Genomic DNA, 19369 nt, shown 5'->3' with positions numbered 1-19369 from the left:
AGCTTCGGTCAATTAGATTGGGAAGAGAGAGAGACAGAGAGGACGTGAAATGCAAATCAGAATTTCCTGCGTCTAATGTTTAATTGTCAAAGAAGAGCCCCTCTCAAAGTGGATTTTGAGTCCTAATTTCCCAGCACCTTGTCACGTGCTGCCTATGTTTCCAGGCCCCGCCTTGAACCCACTCACAGTCTGGTCAGATCCAGATTCGAATCCCGACGATGAAATAGGCTCCAAGTGTTACATAAGCAACAATCTGTGCAAATTACAGCTACCAATTGGATAAGCGGTTAGGAGGCAAGCAAGCACAGAAACATTCTAAGAATTAATTCCTGTTGCTATGGAAACCCCCGAATAAAATTCTAACAAAATGCACAAATTGGTAAATCTGAACAGGCAGCGTTAATTGTATTCGACAGCGCCTCGGACTAATTAGTCATGTAGATATCTCCTCAATTAATTAGGTTGCTCAATTAATTAGGTTGACTAGCAACAGCCTGCAAAAGGGAGTGTGGGGAAGCAGGTAGACCCAATTCATCAACTTTCCCAGGGACGAAAGCTGGATTGTATGAGCAAACCACAGCTGCACAGGAATGGATCAGCTCTCGAGCAGTGAGGGATACATTGGGGGTGAGGGGTGGAAAAAAAAAGGGGGAGGAGAAAGATTAAAAAGGGAACAGAAACAAATAATTGCATTTTCATAGCGCCTTTCATGACCGCGGGGTATCCCAGAGCACCTTATGGCAACGAGGTACAATTAATTGAAGTGCAGTCATTGGTGCAACGTAGGAAGCGCCGATTCTTGCACAGCAAGTGCCCACAGACAGCAATTTGACAATGACCGGATTTAGTTACACGGGATAAATATTACCCAGGACACCAGGGAGCACGGTCTCGCTCAAATTTGGATCACCGAGGGCAGTCGGAATCTCGGTTCAAATGTTTTCTTTATTTATTAATTTACAGGATGTGGGCGTCGCTGGCTGGCTCGGCCACCATTTGTTGCCCACGAGACGGTGGTGGTGAGCCGCTGCAGTCCACATGGTTTAGGTAAACCCGCTGTGCTGTTAGCGAGGGATTTCCTGCATTTTGGCCCAGCGACAGTGAAGGAACTGAAGATATATTTCCAAGCCAAGATGGTGTGTGACTTGGGAGGAGAAATTCCAGGTGTTGATGTTACATAGATTTTACAGTGCAGAAGGAGGCCATTCGGCCCATCGAGTCTGCACCGGCTCTTGGAAAGAGCACCCTACCCAAGGTCAACTCCTCCACCCTATCCCCATAACTCAGTAACCCCAGCCAACACTAAGGGCAATTTTGGACACTAAGGGCAATTTATCATGGCCAATCCACCTAACCTGCACATCTTTGGACTGTGGGAGGAAACCGGAGCACCCGGAGGAAACCCACGCACACACGGGGAGGATGTGCAGACTCCGCACAGACAGTGACCCAAGCCGGAATTGAACCTGGGACCCTGGAGCTGTGAAGCGATTGTGCTACCACAATGCTACCATGCTGCCCTGTTCTCAGGTATCTGCTGCCCATGTCCATCTAGATGGTAGCGGCTATAGATTTGGAAGGTGCTGTCGAAGGAGCCTTGATGAGTTGCTGTAGTGCATCGTGTAGATGGTACACGTTCAGTGTTGCTGGAGCTGCACTCATCCAGGAATGCGGTGCGTACTCCATCGCACTCCCCGACTTGTGCCTTGCAGATGGTGGACAGGTTTTGGGGAGTCAGGAGGGGAGTCACTCACCGCAGGATGCCTAGTCGCTCGTTCTGACCTGTTCTCGTAGCCACAGTATTTATATGGTTAGTGCATTAATATATCTCATCTGATGAGCAACACCTCTGGAGCGTCGGAGGTGGGATTCGATGTCCGATTTGCTGATTGCCAAAAAACCAGAGGTGACTGGAGGAGAGACTCATGTGTTTTTAACATATAAACACATAAGTTTATATGTTTAAAAGGGAATTAGATACACACTTGAAGAAGGAGTAAAGAATTATCAAATTGGAGTGGGGCCAAATGGATTGTTCTTCGAAATCATCTGAATGTCTCGACGGGCTGAATGGACGGCTTTTATTTTTCTCCACGGGATGTGGGCATCTCTGGCCAAACCAGCATTCATCGCCCAGCCCTAATTGCCCTGGGCCTCCATCTTCAGTCCATGTGGTATCGGGGCTGTTAGGGAGGCAGTTCCAGCATTTTGACCCAGCAGTCAAGAGGTTAAAAAGTGTTGCCCATTGAGTTGTGTTGGAGATCGAAGATAGGAACAGGGCAAAAACGGCTTCTGCATTGTTAAGATCCTGGCCCACACCATTGCACCATATAAAGGAGTAACGTCATTGTAATGAGTGAAAAACGCTTACCTGCATAGTGAAAAGTTTCCACTTTGAACCTCAAGGTTAAGCCCTCGGGACTTGCTCTATCCATTTCACAGTTCTGTAGCTTCAGCCAAAAGTCCGCTTCATATTCCTTCGTCATCTTCGCGCGCAGCGGCGGCCCGTTGTACAGCTCCAAATTCCTCTTCACACACTTGGGGCGGGTGTTGTTCTCTATGGTGACGTTGGCATGGTAACTTGCAGGAACGGAAAAGTGCCAGGACATTAACTCGTCATCCGGAAACCCATTGGGCCAGTTCGCTGCCGTGAAGTAGACAGGAGGACCTGGCTGGAGCACCACATCTACAACGCTGAAATCTAGAGTCAGATATGGAAACGGTAATTAGATTTCAACACCGGGAACCCTGTATCCACAAGAACAGAGAGCTCTGTAGGTTCAACAGAACTGGCTCCCCCCTCATCACCCGAGAGAGATTAATCAAACCAACTTATCCCCCAGTTGGAGCAATTTCCTCAAACCTCTTCAGAACCTTGAAAATTTCAAATAGATTAGATTTTCACCTCTTCTCAAGACAGCACACTTAAACTTTCTTAAGACCATGAGACATTGAAGCAGAATTAGGCCACTCGGCCCATCGAGTCTGCTCTGCCATTCAATCATGGCTGATATTTTTCTCATCCCCATTCTCCTGCCTTCTCCCCATAACCCCTGATCCCCTTATCAATCAAGAATCTATCTATCTATCTATCTATCTATCTATCTATCTATCTATCTCTGTCTTAAAGACACTCAGTGATTTGGCCTCCACAGCCTTCTGTGGCAATGAGTTCCACAGATTCACCACCCTCTGGCTGAAGAAATTCCTCCTCATCTCTGTTTTAAAGGATCGTCCCTTTAGTCTGAGATGGTGTCCTCTACTTCTAGTTTTTCCGACAAGTGGAAACATCCTCTCCACGTCCACTCTATCCAGGCCTCGCAGTATCTTGTAAGTTTCAATAAGGTCCCCCCTCATTCTTCTAAACTCCAACTAGTACAGACCCAGAGTCCTCAACCATTTCTCATACAACAAGCCGTTCATTCCAGGGATCATTCTTGTGAACCTCCTCTGGACCCTTTCCAAGGCCAGCACATATTTCCTAGAGTACGGGGCCCAAAACTGCTCACAATACTCCAAATGGGGTCTGACCAGAGCCTTATACAGCTTCAGAAGTACATTACTGGTCTTGTATTCTAGCCCTCTTGACATGATGTCTTACGGCTTTCATTCAATTGCATGAAGTCCTACATAGGTCTTTGCTAATCACCACTCTTTTTGAATATTATGATATCCTTCCTGAACGCGTGTGGAAACCCCCGTGCCCGCTGCCCCCAAGAATTAGAGCTACATAATGACAGTGCAGGAGGCCATTCGGTCCATTGCCTCTGCACCTGCTCTCTGAACGAGCATCACAACCTAGTGCCATTCCGCTGCCTTTTCCCTGTATCCCTGCAGATTGATTATTTAACAGTCTAATGCCGTCTTGAAAGTTTCGATTGAACCTGCCTCCACCACGCTCTCAGACAGTGCATTCCAGACCCCAACCACTCGCTGTGTGAAAAAGATTTTCCTCACATCGCATTTGTCTCTTTTGCAAATCACCTTAAATCAGTGTTGTCTCGTTCACAATCCTTTAAGGAGTGGGAACAATTTCTCCCCATCTACTCTGTCCAGCCCCCTGCCTACGTGATTTTGAACACCTCTAACAAAAAAAAACTCCCGATGAGAACGGTCCCAACCTCTCCGATCTCTCCTTACTAGCGAAAAATCAAAACCTGCCTATACAGAGTACACAGATATCCGTACACATCAGTCTATTGGTTATGCTATTGAACCATCACCCCTGGGTTAGAGGACGTGTGTTGGCTCCCAGTCCGAGACACATCAATTGTAAAATACTCTGCCTGGACCCTCCATGGCCTCATCCTTCCCTAGCTTTGTAACCTCCCCCAGCCTTCCAATCCTCAAAAGATACCTACACTCTTCCAATTCAGTCTTAATGCTCACCCAGAGTTCAGTCCCTCCACCATTTGACCCAAGCCCAAAGCCCTAGAACTACCTCCCTAAATCTCCAGATTTCCTGCCATCCAGGGCACCTTTTTCGAGGGCACTATCTCCCAAGGCTACAACCTCTCCCATCTACAAGGACAAGGGCAGCGGGCACATGGATACGCCACCACCTGGAGGTTCCCCTCCAAACTGCTCACCATCCTGACTTGGAAATATAATCGCCATTTCTTCTCTGGTCGGCAGGTGAAAATCCTGGCCCTCCCTCCCTAACAGCACCCACAGTGGTTTAAAAAGGCAGCTCCGTCTTCTCAAGGGCAATAAATGCTGGCTTAGCCAGCGACCTAGCCTGCATCCCAAGAATTAGTCGAGCTTTATAAATTCAATCTTCCTTTTGGACAATCCCCTCATCACAGCACTCACTTCAATGAACAGCTGTTGAATTCTCTCGAGGGCATGATGATATATATGTGGGTTATTGTAGTTGTGGGAAATGTCTCTTTAATAATGGAGTCATGTGACATGCGTGACGTCATCGGCTACACGCAGGCTTTAGCCCTTAGTCTAGTACCAACCATAGCACGCTGAAGACCTACCTAATAAACCTCTGTTGATTTTGTATTCAACCCAAGTGCCACGGCAACCCATTTATTTTGCACTTTTAGTCCAAAAGATGCAAGAGTTTGCAAAACGAAAATTGGCGACGAGGAACGGGTCAGAAGACAAAAATTATTTTTCGGGAGAAAGAGAAGAGGCCGAGCTTCCCTTTTTAAAAAAAATAAATTTAGAGTACCCAATTCTCCTTTTGTTCCCCAATTAAGGGGCAATTTAGCGTAGCCAATCCACCTCCCCGGCACATCTTTTTGGGCTGTGGGGGCGAGACCCACGCAGACACGGGAAGAACGTGCAAAGTCCACACGGACAGTCACCCGGGGCAGGGATCGAACCCGAGACCTCAGTGCCATGAGGCAGCGGTGCTAACCACTCTGTCACCGTGCCGCCCCTTGTTGCATTTACTTTTGTAGTTTAGAGGAGATCTCCGAGGAAAGTCACCATTGACTTCACTGAAAATGAACACGTAGGTACCCACGTAGGATGTAGAGGCTTTAGAGAGGGTGCAGAAGAGATTTACCAGGATGTTGCCTGGTATGGAGGGCATTAGCTATGAGGAGCGGTTGAATAAACTTAGTTTGTTCTCACTGGAACAATGGAGATTGAGGGGTGACCTGATAGTGGTCTACAAAATTATGAAGGGCATAGACCGAGTGGATAGTCAGAGGCTTTTTCCCAGGGTAGAGGGGTCAATTACTAAGGGGCGTAGGTTTAACGTGCGAGGGGCAAGGTTTAGAGGAGATGTACGAGGCAAGTTTTGTTTTGTTTTTTTTTTTACACAGAGGGTAGTGGGTGCCTGGAACTCGCTGTCGGAGGAGGTGGTGGAAGCAGGGACGATAGTGACGTTTAAGGGGCATCTTGACAAATACAAGAATAGGATGGGAATAGAGGGATACGGACCCAGGAAGTGTAGAAGATTTTAGTTTAGACGGGCAGCATGGTTGACGCAGGCTTGGAGGGCCGAAGGGCCTGTTCCTGTGCGTTTCTTTGTTCTTTTTATACAAGGCGCTTGAAGTCAAAATAAGCCCCCAATTCTCTCAAATACATCACCACAGTCCAGCTTGAACAAAGAGACGAGAAACAAATTACAAGGACGTCAAAGAGGTTTTCTTTTGTTAAAAATTGAACCTATTCTTTGAGATTGAGATTAAGTAAACATAACACATACTTCCAATAGGGGACACAAAGGTCAGCCCTAATCCTGGATCCTCAATCGTCTCTTCCCAGGTGACCTTAAGCTCTATCCGTGTTCTGCCTTGAACCTTCACGTTGGAGATGGTACCGTTCTTACAGAAGTTGCCCACGAGGACAGCACTGGTAGCTTCGAGACGCAGGTGCCCTATTATGGTGTACGTCAAAGAATCTGGACAGGTGGCCGAGTCTATCTGCTCCAAGTAATTATCGACAAAATTCATATTCACACCGACCTCGTAGGGCACGTTGATGTTCCAGATGTACGTCCGGTTGAGCTTCGGCAACACCGGCAGCCGGAGAGCATCTTCAAGGTCAGTTTGTTCTCCTGCAGGAAGAAACAGAAGCGATTAGGGGGAAATTTGTACGCTTAAATGTTGCTGAATTATGGCCCAGCCTTTGCGGGAGATGAGACAGTGGCTTCTGACCACCTTCAAGTGGCTCCCTCAGCTCAACCCTGCAGGCATAGGGACATTGGCCCAGTACAGCAGGAGGGGTGCATCTACTTTGGCATCAACGGTCACCGTTCAAGCACAAAAGAGCGGCCGGACCACTGAATCGGAAACTTTTTTGGGCTCTTTTCAAACCAATTAGCATCATGTTTCCCAGACCAACTAAACTACATTACTATTTTAAGACTTAGTAAAGTAAATCCTGGACAATAGCACCTTTGGGTGCCCTTTCAGTTCAACGTGGTATTAAATATTTAAAAATCGCCCCTTCCTTGAACTCAGCTAATGTCCACTTGATACCGTTCTTAGCGTTTCGTAAAAACAAACATGATCCCTCCCCGGGTCCACGCACCCGAGGTGAGTGACCCAATACAGGGAAGATAATGGGAGGGCAGAAGATGCCAATTAACCATACCCAAGGAAAGAGGGAGGGGATAGGGGGAAGGCCCTGCCCATTCCTGGACAGAACCCTTCCACAACTATCCACAGAGTGAATGACGAAGGCCAGTTTCTCACCAACATCTTTTTGAACTTCCACAGCAAAGTAACGTTCCGGGTCATCGCACGTGAAGGTAAAATCGAAAGCATCTTCTGATTGGAGTGCGTAGTTCTTAAAGCAGTCTCCTCCATCGGTGCACATTTCACAATCAGAAGCCTCCAATCTCCCAGGGACTTGCATGATGCTTATATTCATATTGTTGTTCGCAGAGACGGAAATCAATTCGGAGCCTGTTCATGAAGCAAATCAAATGCAAAAACCATTCAACCCAATATTTTCTATAAACTTTATGCGAGATACTTCACACACGCTTTTGGTAAATTTCCATTGTCCACCAGTTAATAAAAAGTGCGCACGGCACGAAATAAAACAGGAAACCCGTTAGTAATTACTAACAACTTCACTATGGAAGAAAAGATTCTCCTGGACTGCTTAAGAAAATTATTTGTGATCAACTCTTCATTTCTAAACAGGTGTGAAAATTAAATTTCAACAAGCATTTACCATGTGGCTCAGTTGGCACCACTCTCGCTTCCGGGTCAGGAGGCTGTGGGTTCATGCCCCATTCCTGGACTTGCACACAAAGTTCCAGGGTGATCCTCCAGCGCAGGACTGAGCGCTGCAATGCCGGGGGTAACGCCTTTTCAACGACACAGATTTCCCCGATAGACCGTACAAAACCCCCCCATGCCGCTATGAAGGTTCTGGCCACTATTTAGCCCTCAAAGCGACATCACAAAACACAGATGACCTGGTCATTATTAGGTTGCTGTTTGCGAGATCGTGCTGTGCGTAAATTGACTGCTGCATTTCCTACATTACAACAGTGACTACACTTCAAAAAATACTGAATTGGTTACGTTTTGCGTTCAGTGGAAAGATGCTAATAAATGCCAGTCTTCCTCATTTCTTCATGGAATAAAATTCCTGCAATTTCACTTCCACCATTCCCCTTCCATTTCATTTGTACACCGCCTGCGTGGACACAAAGACGGAATAGCGAGGCACGGAAGATCCGATGTTATGACTGTCCAATTCCCAAATCCCAAATCTCAGCGAGGCTTGTATTCACTGGAATATTAAAGAGTAAGGAGTGGTCCGATTATGGAATTTGAAAGGAATGATGGGGAGGGCCGAGAGAAATGTTTTCACTTTCGGAGAAGGGGAGGCGGTGGCGCAGTGGTATTGTCTCTGGACAGAGACCCAGGATAATGCTCTGGGGACCCGGGTTCAAATCTCACCACGGCAGATGATGGAATTTAGTATTTTTTTTATTTTTCTTAAATGAATTTAGAGTAGCCAATTCACCTACCCTGTACTCCTTTTTGGGTTGGGGGGCAGGGCGGGAGGGGAAAGAGACCCACGCAGACACGGGGAGACCGTGAAAACCCCACACAGATAGTGACCTGGGGTCGGGGTTGAACCTGGGTTCTCGACGCCGTAGGTAGCAGTGCTAATAACTGCACTACCATGCTGTCCTTGGTGATGGAAGTTAAACTCAATAGAATATCTGGAATTAAAAGTCTAATGACGACCATTGCCAATTGTCTTAAAAACCCATCTGATTTACTAAAGTCCTTTAACGCTACAGACTGAGCTGGCTGGGTCCTAAAGGACATGGCTGCTAGACTGGGACGGCAACAGGTTGGGAGGGAACCAATAAGAGGGAAAACATACTTGGCCTCACCCTCACCAATCTGCCGATGTATCTGTCCAGGACAGTATCGGTAGAAATGACCATCGCACAGTCCTTGTGGAGACAGTCCCGACTTCACATTGAGGATACCTTCCATCGTGTTGTGTGGCACTACCACCTTGTTCAATGCGATAGACTTCAAACAGATCTCGCAACTCAAGACTGGGCTTCCATGAGGCGCTGTAAGCCATCAGCAGAATTGGATTCAACCACAATCTGCAAGCTCATGATCCGACATACCCCCCACTCTACCATTACCACCAAGCCAGGGGATCAACCCAGTTTCAGCGAAGAGTGCAGGAGAGCATGCCAGGAGCAACATCAGTCAGACCGAAAAATGAGGTATCAACCTGGTGAAGCTACAATACAGGACTACTAGTGTGATAAGCAGCAAGTAACAGACAGAGCTCAGCACATTCCTTTTTCACAACAAATGCATCAGATCTATGCTCTGCCGTCCAGCTGTGAATGGTGGTGGACAATTTAACAACTCATTGGAGGAGGCTCCACAAATATCCTCACCCTCAATGATGGAGGAGCCCAGCAGAACTGTGCAAAAGATGAGGCTGAAGCATTCACAACAATCGCATTACACAGGCGTGCCACTCTCTGGGTGAAGAAATTTCTCCTCATCTCAGTCCTCAATATTTTACTTCATGTCCATAGACTGTGACCCCTGGTTCTGGACTTGCCATCTGGAACACCCTTCCTGCATCTACCTTGTCTAGTTCGGTTAGGATTTTTATAGGTTTCTATCAGATCCTCCCTCATTCTTCTAAACTCCAGCGAATAAAATCCTAACGGAATCTCTTTCCTCATACTTCAATCCTGTCAACCCAGGAATCAGTCTGGTAAACCTTCGCTGCTCTCCCTCTACAGCAAGAACATCCTTCCTCAGATAGGGAGTCCAAAACTGCACACAATATTCCAGGTGAGGCCTTACCAAGGCCCTGTATAAAGGCAGCAAGACATCCCTGCTTCTGTATGCTAATCCTCTCGCTCTGAAAGCCAGCATACCATTTGCTTTCTTTATTAACTGCTGCACCTACATGTATCAAGCGACTGCTGTACGAGGACACCCAGGTCTCATTGCACATATCCCCCTCCCAATCCATAGCCATTCAGATAATAGTCTGCCTTCCTGTTTTTGCTACCAAAGTGGATAACCTCACATTTGTCCGCATTATACTTCATCTGCCATGCATTTTCCCAGAAAGTTAACTTGTCCAAAACAGCTCTGCATCCTCCTCAAAGCTCACGCTCCCACCCAGTATTGTGGCATAGGAAGGAGTGGGCCATTTAGCTCCTCGAGCCTAATCTGTTAATTAATAGCTGATCTGATGAATGTATCAGATTCATGGCTCAGGCGAAGATGGACTCAAAATGTTAACTTGTGTCTCACTGCCATTCCTGTTGAGTTTTTCCAGCATCAGTGTTTTGCTTTTATTGTGACACATCCGATTGTGGCCTTAAATCTCCTTTCCTGCCCGCCTCCCATAACCCTCGACCCCCCCATAACCCTCGACCCCCCCCATAACCCTCGACCCCCCCCATAACCCTCAACCCCCCCCCATAACCCTCAACCCCCCCATAACCCTCGACCCCCTTGTCTATCTGAAACCCGTCTAACTCAGCCTTGAATATATTCAATGACCCAGTCGCCACCGCTGCCTGGAGAGAGATAAATCCAAAGGCTGTCATCCCTCAGAAGAAATTCCTCCTCATCTCGGTCTTAAATGGAAACCTCTCATCTTAACTGTGCTCTGGACGGCACGGTGGCACAGTGGCTAGCACTGCTGCCTCACAGCGCTGAGGATCCGGGTTCAATCCTGGCCCCGGGTCACAGTCCAGGCTCCAACTTTGATGAAGACTTCAGTCAACGGTGCTTTTTCATTTAATACAGTCCATCTAAGTTATCGTACCATTCTATGTTTTAATGGATCCTGCACTCTTACAGTACACGTGACCCCCGTTTGGACGGAATTCCGCATCGGCTTGAGTGGAAGGCTCTCTACGCAGGAGCCCACCCTTTCTCCAGTGTGGAGGGTGTGTTGCACGCAGCACCGCCATGGCAACCGTAGATTGAACGTGGTGGCTGGTTAAAGGTCCAGAGTGACGGGTTAAAGGTTACAGGGTCAGACTGGAGAAGCTGAGATTGTTCTTCCAGGGCACCAAAGACAGAGACAGGATTAACAGGGGTGTTTATAAAAGGAGAGAGAGAAGTTGTTCCCGATGGTTTAAAAGCGACAAGAGCAAAAACATTTAAGGTGACGGAAGAAACTTTAATTTATGAAACAAGTTTGTTGTGGTTTGGAATGTGCTGCCTGACGGGCTGGTGGCACACAGTTTCAATAGCAGCTTTCAAAAGGGAATTGGGAAAGAAAGTTGAAATAGAAAAGAAAGGAGTTGGGGGTGAGATTTAGTAGCCTGCTCTCCGACAAGAGGTGATGCAGTCTTGATTGGCTATGTTAACGTTAGTGATTTGCTGCTATCCTTTTTTTCTGTTTTATAAATTTAGAGTACCCAATAATTTTTTTCCAATTAAGAGGCAATGTAGCGTGGCCAATCCACCTGCCCTGCACATCTTTGGGTTGTGGGGGCGAAACCCACGCAAACACGGGGAGAATGTGCAAACTCCACACGGACAGTGACCCAGGGCCGGGATTTGAACCAGAGTCCTCAACGCCACAGTCCCAGTGCTAACCACAGCGCCACCCCGATTGATTTGCTGCCATCCTACCTGCCAGAGTACATTGGTGATGGAGCGAGTGGACAACAAAGTCAAGTGGGCAGGGACACCAATCAAATCATCTGCTTGGATGAGGTGGAACTTGTTGAGCATTGTTAAGGCTGACGCCATCCAGGTGAAAGGCAAGTATTCTATCCCACTACAGAGTTAAAGCTTGTTGATAGGGGAAGAGCCTGTGATTGAGTTAAGAGGTGAGTCAGCTCGAGTGTTCACCTGGAGCGAATGAACTGTCCAATCAGGGTGAAGACAAGTGATTCCCTAAGTGGATTGCAGACATTCTTGCAGGAGAAACAACCTTGGGGCCTCAGGTCCGGGGGGGGGGGGTGCAGCACGGTGGCGCAGTGGGTTGGCCCTGCGGCCTCACGGCGCCGAGGTCCCAGGTTCGATCCCGGCTCTGGGTCACTGTCCGTGTGGAGTTTGCACATTCTCCCCGTGTCTGCGTGGGTTTCGCCCCCACAACCCAAAAATGTGCAGGCTAGGTGGATTGGCCACGCTAAATTGCCCCTTAATTAGAAAAAATGAATTGGGTATTCTAAATTTAAAAAAATAATAATAAGTGCTCTAAGTATTGAAGTGAACAATCTTGTTCACCTGTATATCCTAACAACATAACTAACCCACTATTAACACAACTGATCTGATTAGTTTTGGGAGCTGACACTTACGTCTTCCAACTGTTCCGATTGGTTTATATTGACAACCTCCAAACCCCAGCGTTGAAGAAATTACTTGTTCTTGATACATTAACAAAGCTGACACGCTAATTGAAAAGCTGCCAATCTCATTAAAAGATGTCATGTTAATTGTTCTTCTTAAAAAACAAATGCTTCCAGGCAAGAAGCAATCTGTGATTTCAACAGTACATTAAGAAGGAAATAACCATGTCAGTTTATTTGAGGGGGAGGGGAAGAATGTTTCAAGTGTGTTGTTTCCCGATTGTACACATGGCATTATTAAATATGTACTTTATGAAAACGGTTACAGGGCAATAGCAACAATGCAAACAACCCAGTATTACACCAAAGTCTTAGCACTGGTAATATCATCTCTAAATTTGGATTTGTAATTGAATGTACCTGGGTTGCTGGCAGCTAGCTCCATTGCATTATTTGGACTTTGTATCAAGAATCTGTTTGCGTTAACAATATGCAAATACCCACCTCACAAATGGTGAGCGTGTGTACACAGACTGGTTTCAATTTCCTTGTCTACCTGCTGGGAAGAGGGATGATGATATCTGTGCTGCTGGGAGAGGAAGAGACCAATGAGGTTACACTGATCACTGTCCTGCTGATTCTTACAACACCAGGTTAAAGTCCAACAGGTGATTCACCCGAGGAAGGAGCTGCGCTCCGAAAGCTAGTGTTTGAAACAAACCTGTTGGACTTTAACCTGGTGTTGTAAGACTTCTTACTGTGCTCACCCAGTCCAACGCCGGCATCTCCACATCATCGCTGATTCTAATAGAGAATAAGAGAGAGATTGCTTTGGCCATTTTTAACTGGCAAATGGGAGGTCAGGTTTCAGGAAGCCATTTTTCAGACCACTGTTGACTCTTTCGAAGAAGCCATCCAGCTAGCCCCACTTCCCTGCTCTATCCCCAAAGCTCTGCAATTCTTTTATCCTTCATGTGGTTATCCAAATTGCCTTTCGAACGCCAAGATGTACAATAGGAAATTAAGCTGGACAGGTAGGTGGAAGGGACTGTGGGGGAGCATTCTGGTAATAGTGATCATAATTCAGTTGGTCTTAACGTAATGATGAACAGGGACAATGATAGAATAGGAGTTTAAGAAAACAGGAGTTAAGAGGGATAAATTAGGGCATGGGGCAAGGCCAGTTTTACTAAGGTGAGAAGTGACTTCGCAGAATTAGACTCAAAACAGCTATTCGAAGGTAAATCGGTGTGGGAGCAGTGGGAGGCATTCAAAAGCGGATACTCAAGGGGTTCAGAGTAAACATGTTTCCACAAAGAACAAGGGTGGGACGGCCAAATCCGGAGCCCCCTGCAAGTCAAGGAGCTTACAGGGTAGGATAAGGCAGAAAAAGGAAAGTTCATATCAGACACCAAGACAGCAGTACTACAGAAAGCAAAAAAGGTGTATAGAAAGTGGAGGCGTGATATCAAAAAGGAATTTAGGAAAGCAAAAAGAGAGGCCAAGAAAGAAGATTGCAGGTGAAATCAAGCAGAACCCAAAGAAGGTGTGTTAATTAATCAGGAGTAACAGGATAATGAAGGAAAGAGCAGGACACATAAAAGACACAAAGATAAATAAACCTGTTGGACTTTAACCTGGTGTTGTAAGAATCAGCAGGACAGAGTACGGTAGCACACATTGATAGCACTGTGGCTTCGCAGCGCCAGGGTCCCAGGTTCGATTCCCTGCTGGGTCACTGTCTGTGCGGAGTCTGCATGTCCTCCCCGTGTCTGCGTGGGTTTCCTCCGGGTGCTCCGGTTTCCTCCCACAGTCCAAAGACGTGCAGGTTAGGTGGATTGGCCGTGCTAAATTCCCCCTTAGTGACTGAATAGGTTAGGGGGAGTTATTGGGTTATGGGGATAGGGTGGAAGTGAGGACTTAAGTGGGTCGCTGCAGACTCGATGGGCCGAATGGCCTCCAGCTGCACTGTATGTTCGATGTTCTAAGACCAAAAAGGTCACCTGCGTGTGGAGAGGAAGGATGTGGGCATAGTTCTGAATAAATACTTTGTGCCTGTCTTCACAAAAGAAGGGCACAATACAGACGTTGTAGTTGAGGAGGAGTGTGAAGTATTGGATGTGATAAACATAGAACATAGAACAGAGAACATAGAACAGTACAGCATAGAACAGTACAGCACAGAACAGGCCCTTCGGCCCTCGATGTTGTGCCGAGCAATGATCACCCTACTCAAACCCACGTATCCACCCTATACCCGTAACCCAACACCCCCCCCCCCCCCCCCCTAACCTTACTTTTTAGGACACTACGGGCAATTTAGCATGGCCAATCCACCTAACCCGCACATCTTTGGACTGTGGGAGGAAACCGAAGCACCCGGAGGAAACCCACGCACACACGGGGAGGACGTGCATGGGAAGAGAGGACGTATTAAGGGGGATTTGCATCCTTCAAAGGTGATAAATCACCACAGAGTGGATGAAATGTACTCCAGGCTGTTAAAAGAAGCCAGGGAGGAAATAGCAGCGGGTCTGACCATTGTATGCCAATCTTCAGTGGATATAGGTGGGGTGCTGGAGGATTAGAGATCTGGTGTACCTTTGTTTAAAAAAGGGAGCAAGGGATAAGTCAGTCTGACCTCGACAGTGGGTAAATTATTGGAATCAATTCTGTGGTACAGGCGAAACCGCCACTTAGAAAGGCATGGGCAGTTAGCATTGACTGGTTAAGGGAAGATAGTGTCTGACAAATTTGACTAAAGTTTCTGAGGAATTGGGGGAAGGTTGGATTGGTGAGGGTAGTGTAGTCAATGTGGTCTACATGGACTTTAGCAAAGCTTTTGACAAGGTCTCATATGTCAGACTGCATAAAACAATGAAAATCCAAGGGATCCAGGGAATGTAGCAAGCTGGATACAAAATTGACACAGTGGCAGGAAAAACGTATTATTGTTGGGTGTTTTTGCATCTGGATGGCTGTTTCCAGTGGGGTTCTGCAGGGCTCAGTACTCGGCCCCTGCGTTTTGTGCTACAGACGTTCTTAAGAAAGAGGAGCAGAATTAGGCCATTCAGCCCATTGAGTCTGCTCTGCCATTCTATCATGGCTGATATGTTCCTCATCTGTTACCTAAAATCAACCAGAGCATCCCCTCCTAGAACACGTGACGGGTAGGCAACTCAGCCTCTCAAGCCTAAACACCCTCAATGTGATCATGGCTGATCTCGTCCTGGCCTCAACTCCACCATCCTGCCCGTTCTCCATAACCCTTCAACCAAAACCAATTAAAAAACTAACTCCTCCTTAAATTTACTCCCTGTTCCTGCATCGACCTCACTCTGGGGTAGCGAATTCCACACATTCACAGCCCTTTGGGAGAAGTAGTTTTTCCTCAAATCTGTTTTAAATATTCTAAGAATATGACCCCTCTTTCTTGAATGCCCCACAAGAGGAAGCATCCGCTCCACGTCTACTTTATCCATATCTTTAATCATCTTGTATACCTCAATTTGATCTCCCCTCCTTCTAAACTCCAGAGCGTATCGGCCTAAACTGTTCAATCTCTCTTCATACGACAAATCAACTCTGGAATCAACCTAGTAAACCTCCTTTTAACTGCCTCCATTGCCATTACATCTTTCCTCAAATAGGTGAATGATTTGAACACAAATGTAGGGGGGAATAATCCCCCTACAACACAAAAGTTGACGGTGTGGTTGAGTGAAGAAGATAGCTGTAGACTGCAGTCAGATATCAATGGATCATCCAGGTGAGAGAAGGGAATGAAGAAGAAGAGGAGGAGGGAATGAAGAAGAGGAAGAGGGAAGGAGGAAGAGAGGAGGGGAGATGGAGGAAGAGAGGAGGGGAGATGGAGGAAGAGAGGAGGGGGGGATGGAGGAAGAGAGGAGGAGGGACGGAGGAAGAGAGAAGGAGGAAGAGAGGAGGAGGGAAGGAGGAAGAGGAGGAGGGAAGGAGGAAGAGGAGGAGGGACGGAGGAAGAGGAAGAGGAGGAGGGAAGGAGGAAGAGAGGAGGAGGGAAGGAGGAAGAGAGGAGGAGGGAAGGAGGAAGAGAGGAGGAGGGAAGGAGGAAGAGAGGAGGAGGGAAGGAGGAAGTGAGGAGGAGGGAAGGAGGAAGCGAGGAGGAGGGAAGGAGGAAGAGGAAGACGGGGAAGACATAATGCATTTGCAGAGGTCAAACATGGCTAAAGATTGCACAATAATTGGGAGGATACTGAGAGAGGTAGACGAAGAAGTGAGGGGCTTTGGGCCGAATGTCCATAGATTCCTGGAGGTAAGAGGACAATTTCATACGATGGTTATTATCAAAGAGGTTGATTGTATTTCAAACAAGATACACATGAACAAAAAATTTAATGACTTCATACCAACTTCAAAAGCTTGGAGTGAAGAGTTTGGAATTAGTCAGCGTTCCTACCATTTTTTTTGGCACATTAAGCAAAACAAACATTTTAAAAAGCAGTAATTGTTGCCAAAGCAAACAACACGGCCTAGACATTGGTCTGATTTCTCCAGATGTATACAGTATAGCCTGTGAGCGAGGGAACAGATCAAATGTCAAGAAACTCTCTGTGTTGGGGAGTCAGGCACAGCGTAGATTCCAAGTTACCACATTCGTGTCTCAGTTTTCCTCCTGTACCACCCCTATATAACCCTGGCCACACCTATTTCCGGTGAATGAATTTAAAAAAAAGACAAGGTGGTTAGCACTGCTGCCTCACAGTTCCAGGGACCCGGGTTCAATTCCGGCCTCAGGTCACTGTCTGTGCGGAGTCTGCACGTTCTCCCAGTGTCTGCGTGGGTTTCCGTCGGGTGCTCCGGTTTTCTCCCACAGTCCAAAGAAATGCAGGTTAGGTGGGGTTGCCATGTTAAATTGCCTCATTCTTCATTGTAGGGATCCTCTGAAATCCACGAAAATAAATTCTATGAAACATCCAGGTTGTGAAGAAGTTGCCCGAATTAAGTTTAATTCCCGTGAACTTCAAATTGAGTTTACTGGTATGTCAATGTTTGGTTGGTTTCCAGCGAAACCCTAAAACTAGTTTGCCAGTGTCCGCGGTACTGGCTCAAAAAGGTCAGAACCTAGTTGGCAAGTGATATTGGATACTTTTTTCAATAAACTCCTTTAGGAATCAAAACCAATGCGAAGTTGTGTTCATAACGTGGCCAAATAGGTTGAGTATCGACCTGCAAATCCTTTCAACACCCCCACGGCAGGTGGTAAGAATGGGTGAGATCCTGGACCAGCCACGCTGGATGTGGAGTCACATCCCCTCCAGCTACAAGCTCTCTCTCTCCCCCCCCCCCCCCCCCTCCCCCCCCCCCCCCCCCCCCTCCCCCCCCCCCCCCACATGGTTTCAGGATAGTGACCTGTTCCATGTGGAAAATGGATACAATCATGCGATTTGTCTGTCTCATTGGCCTCCAGATGAGGGAAGTCTTTAGCTCTGCCTTATGGATACCCCATTCATGTACCCTGACATGCATCTGGCCAAAATTAAAACGATAGATCAGGAGATGGTTTGGGTAAAATTCACCACCAACCCCATTCCTTTGGTGATCACTCACTAATATGGAGTATGATTAGCAACCCGAGAAGCTCGGAGTGTAATCCAAAGGCCACGCTGCACCAGAAAAGCAGCTCGCCACGGTGCAGTGTGGCCAATGAAAACTAGGAGACCCCGCTCCAGGGGTCTGCCCGACTTGTCACACCTCGCGAGATCTCACAAGACGTTGTGACGCGAATCCCACCCACTGTGGGCGGCATCACCTTCTGACAAATCTGCATATTAGAGCGAGAGAGCTAGCCTCACTCTAATATGCAGATTCCCAAGGTTCCTGAGGCTTTGGGATTCATCCTCTTCGCCCCGGAGAACTCGGGCGAGCGCCGTTCAGCACTGGTCCCCAAAATCGGGACCAGATGGAACGGCAGTCATCAGGGTCTCCCAGAGCAGGGTATCAGAGGCCACCAGCTACATTCCCTTTGGACAGGGTGGTGCCCTGGCACTGTTGGTGCCAGCTTAGCTCTGCCAAGGTGCCCAGGTGGCACTGCCAGCTGGCATGGGCACTGCCAAGGTGCCAAGCTGGCTGGGGTGCCCTGTGACCCTCCCGTTGTATTTTTGGGGAGGGCGAGGAACTTGGGCATCATTTTACGGGGGCCTCGGAGATTGAGACGGTCCCGATCCGTCACTACACTTGCGGAGTTCTGGCGAGCGGAGCTCCCTAACTGTACAGAACGGGGCTGTGCATGGCCTGGGCCATGCGTTCCCCATTCAGGCCCATTATACAACGCGAGTAGAGTGGAATAGCCATGTGTTTCGCGGCACTGCGAGCGCTGCTAAGGGATTTTGTTCCTCGGGAGAAACGCGTCCTCTATTACTGGTCATGGGTTCCAGCATGGCTGATGAGCCCAATCCTGGAGCTGCATCTTCATCCGTGCACTTGGCAGGTGTTTCCGGGAGGTGGGATCAGTCCTTGGACTCCGATCGCTGGTATTCCTTGCTCAGCCTTTTTTCCCCCAGACCTCCTCTTGCCATCAGGTGTCCTGGAAGAATTGTGTCTCTTCAAATCAGGATGTTCCTCCAAGAAGGTCTCTTCTGAGCAAGGGTCTCCCAGGTGTTTTCTATGTTGCAGTTCATGTGGTAAGCCTTCAGTGTGACTTTGAAGTACTTCCTTGTCCTCTTATTCAAAATCCTTCCTTGAGCTGGGCTTTGCTGGTTGGCTGGCTCCAACATCCCAAGAACATGGCCAGCACCGCAGAGTTGGTTTCAGATTATCATGGTCTCGATGCTGATGCTCTTGGCTCTTTCAAGGACACTGATGCCAGTACGCCTGTCCTCCCAACTGAAGCAGAGAATCCATCTCAGAAAGCGTTGATGGTACCTCTCCAGGGCCTTGAGGTGCCGTCTATACATAGTTCAACTTTCTGAGCCATTTAGAAAAGTTGGCAGGACACAACTGCCTTGTACCCGAGGGTCTTGGTGTCAGCACAGATGTCGTGGTTGTCAAAGACTCTCACACATTGATTACGATATTGGATCAGATGGTCAAGTAACTCAGTTCAATTTGGAAGGGGCGTCAAGAGTATTTGCCTGTCCCTAGGCCTCA

The 19369-nt window shown here is 47.5% G+C and overlaps 1 protein-coding gene across 2 annotated transcripts in view; it reads right to left on the bottom strand.

Moving 5' to 3' along the window:
- LOC119965770 (CUB domain-containing protein 1-like) overlaps positions 1–19369 on the bottom strand; it is an 82145-nt gene that overhangs the window by 39676 nt on the left and 23100 nt on the right. Inside the window, exons 1-4 of one of the 2 annotated variants that reach the window (XM_038796582.1) lie at positions 10762–10958; positions 7161–7373; positions 6170–6520; positions 2372–2701 (exon numbers count right to left, since the gene is read on the bottom strand). In XM_038796582.1, the coding sequence (XP_038652510.1) occupies positions 2372–2701; positions 6170–6520; positions 7161–7338 (859 nt within the window). In that variant the 5' untranslated portion in view covers positions 7339–7373; positions 10762–10958. Of the gene's footprint in view, positions 1–2371; positions 2702–6169; positions 6521–7160; positions 7374–10761; positions 10959–19369 lie in introns of those variants that run through there. The other variant, XM_038796581.1, reaches the window with a different exon arrangement.

This window comes from Scyliorhinus canicula, chromosome 5 (genome assembly GCF_902713615.1).
Source record: "Scyliorhinus canicula chromosome 5, sScyCan1.1, whole genome shotgun sequence".
Classification (NCBI taxonomy): domain Eukaryota; kingdom Metazoa; phylum Chordata; class Chondrichthyes; order Carcharhiniformes; family Scyliorhinidae; genus Scyliorhinus; species Scyliorhinus canicula.
Note: the sequence above shows the minus strand (reverse complement) of the source record. Positions and strands in the feature narration are given on the sequence as shown.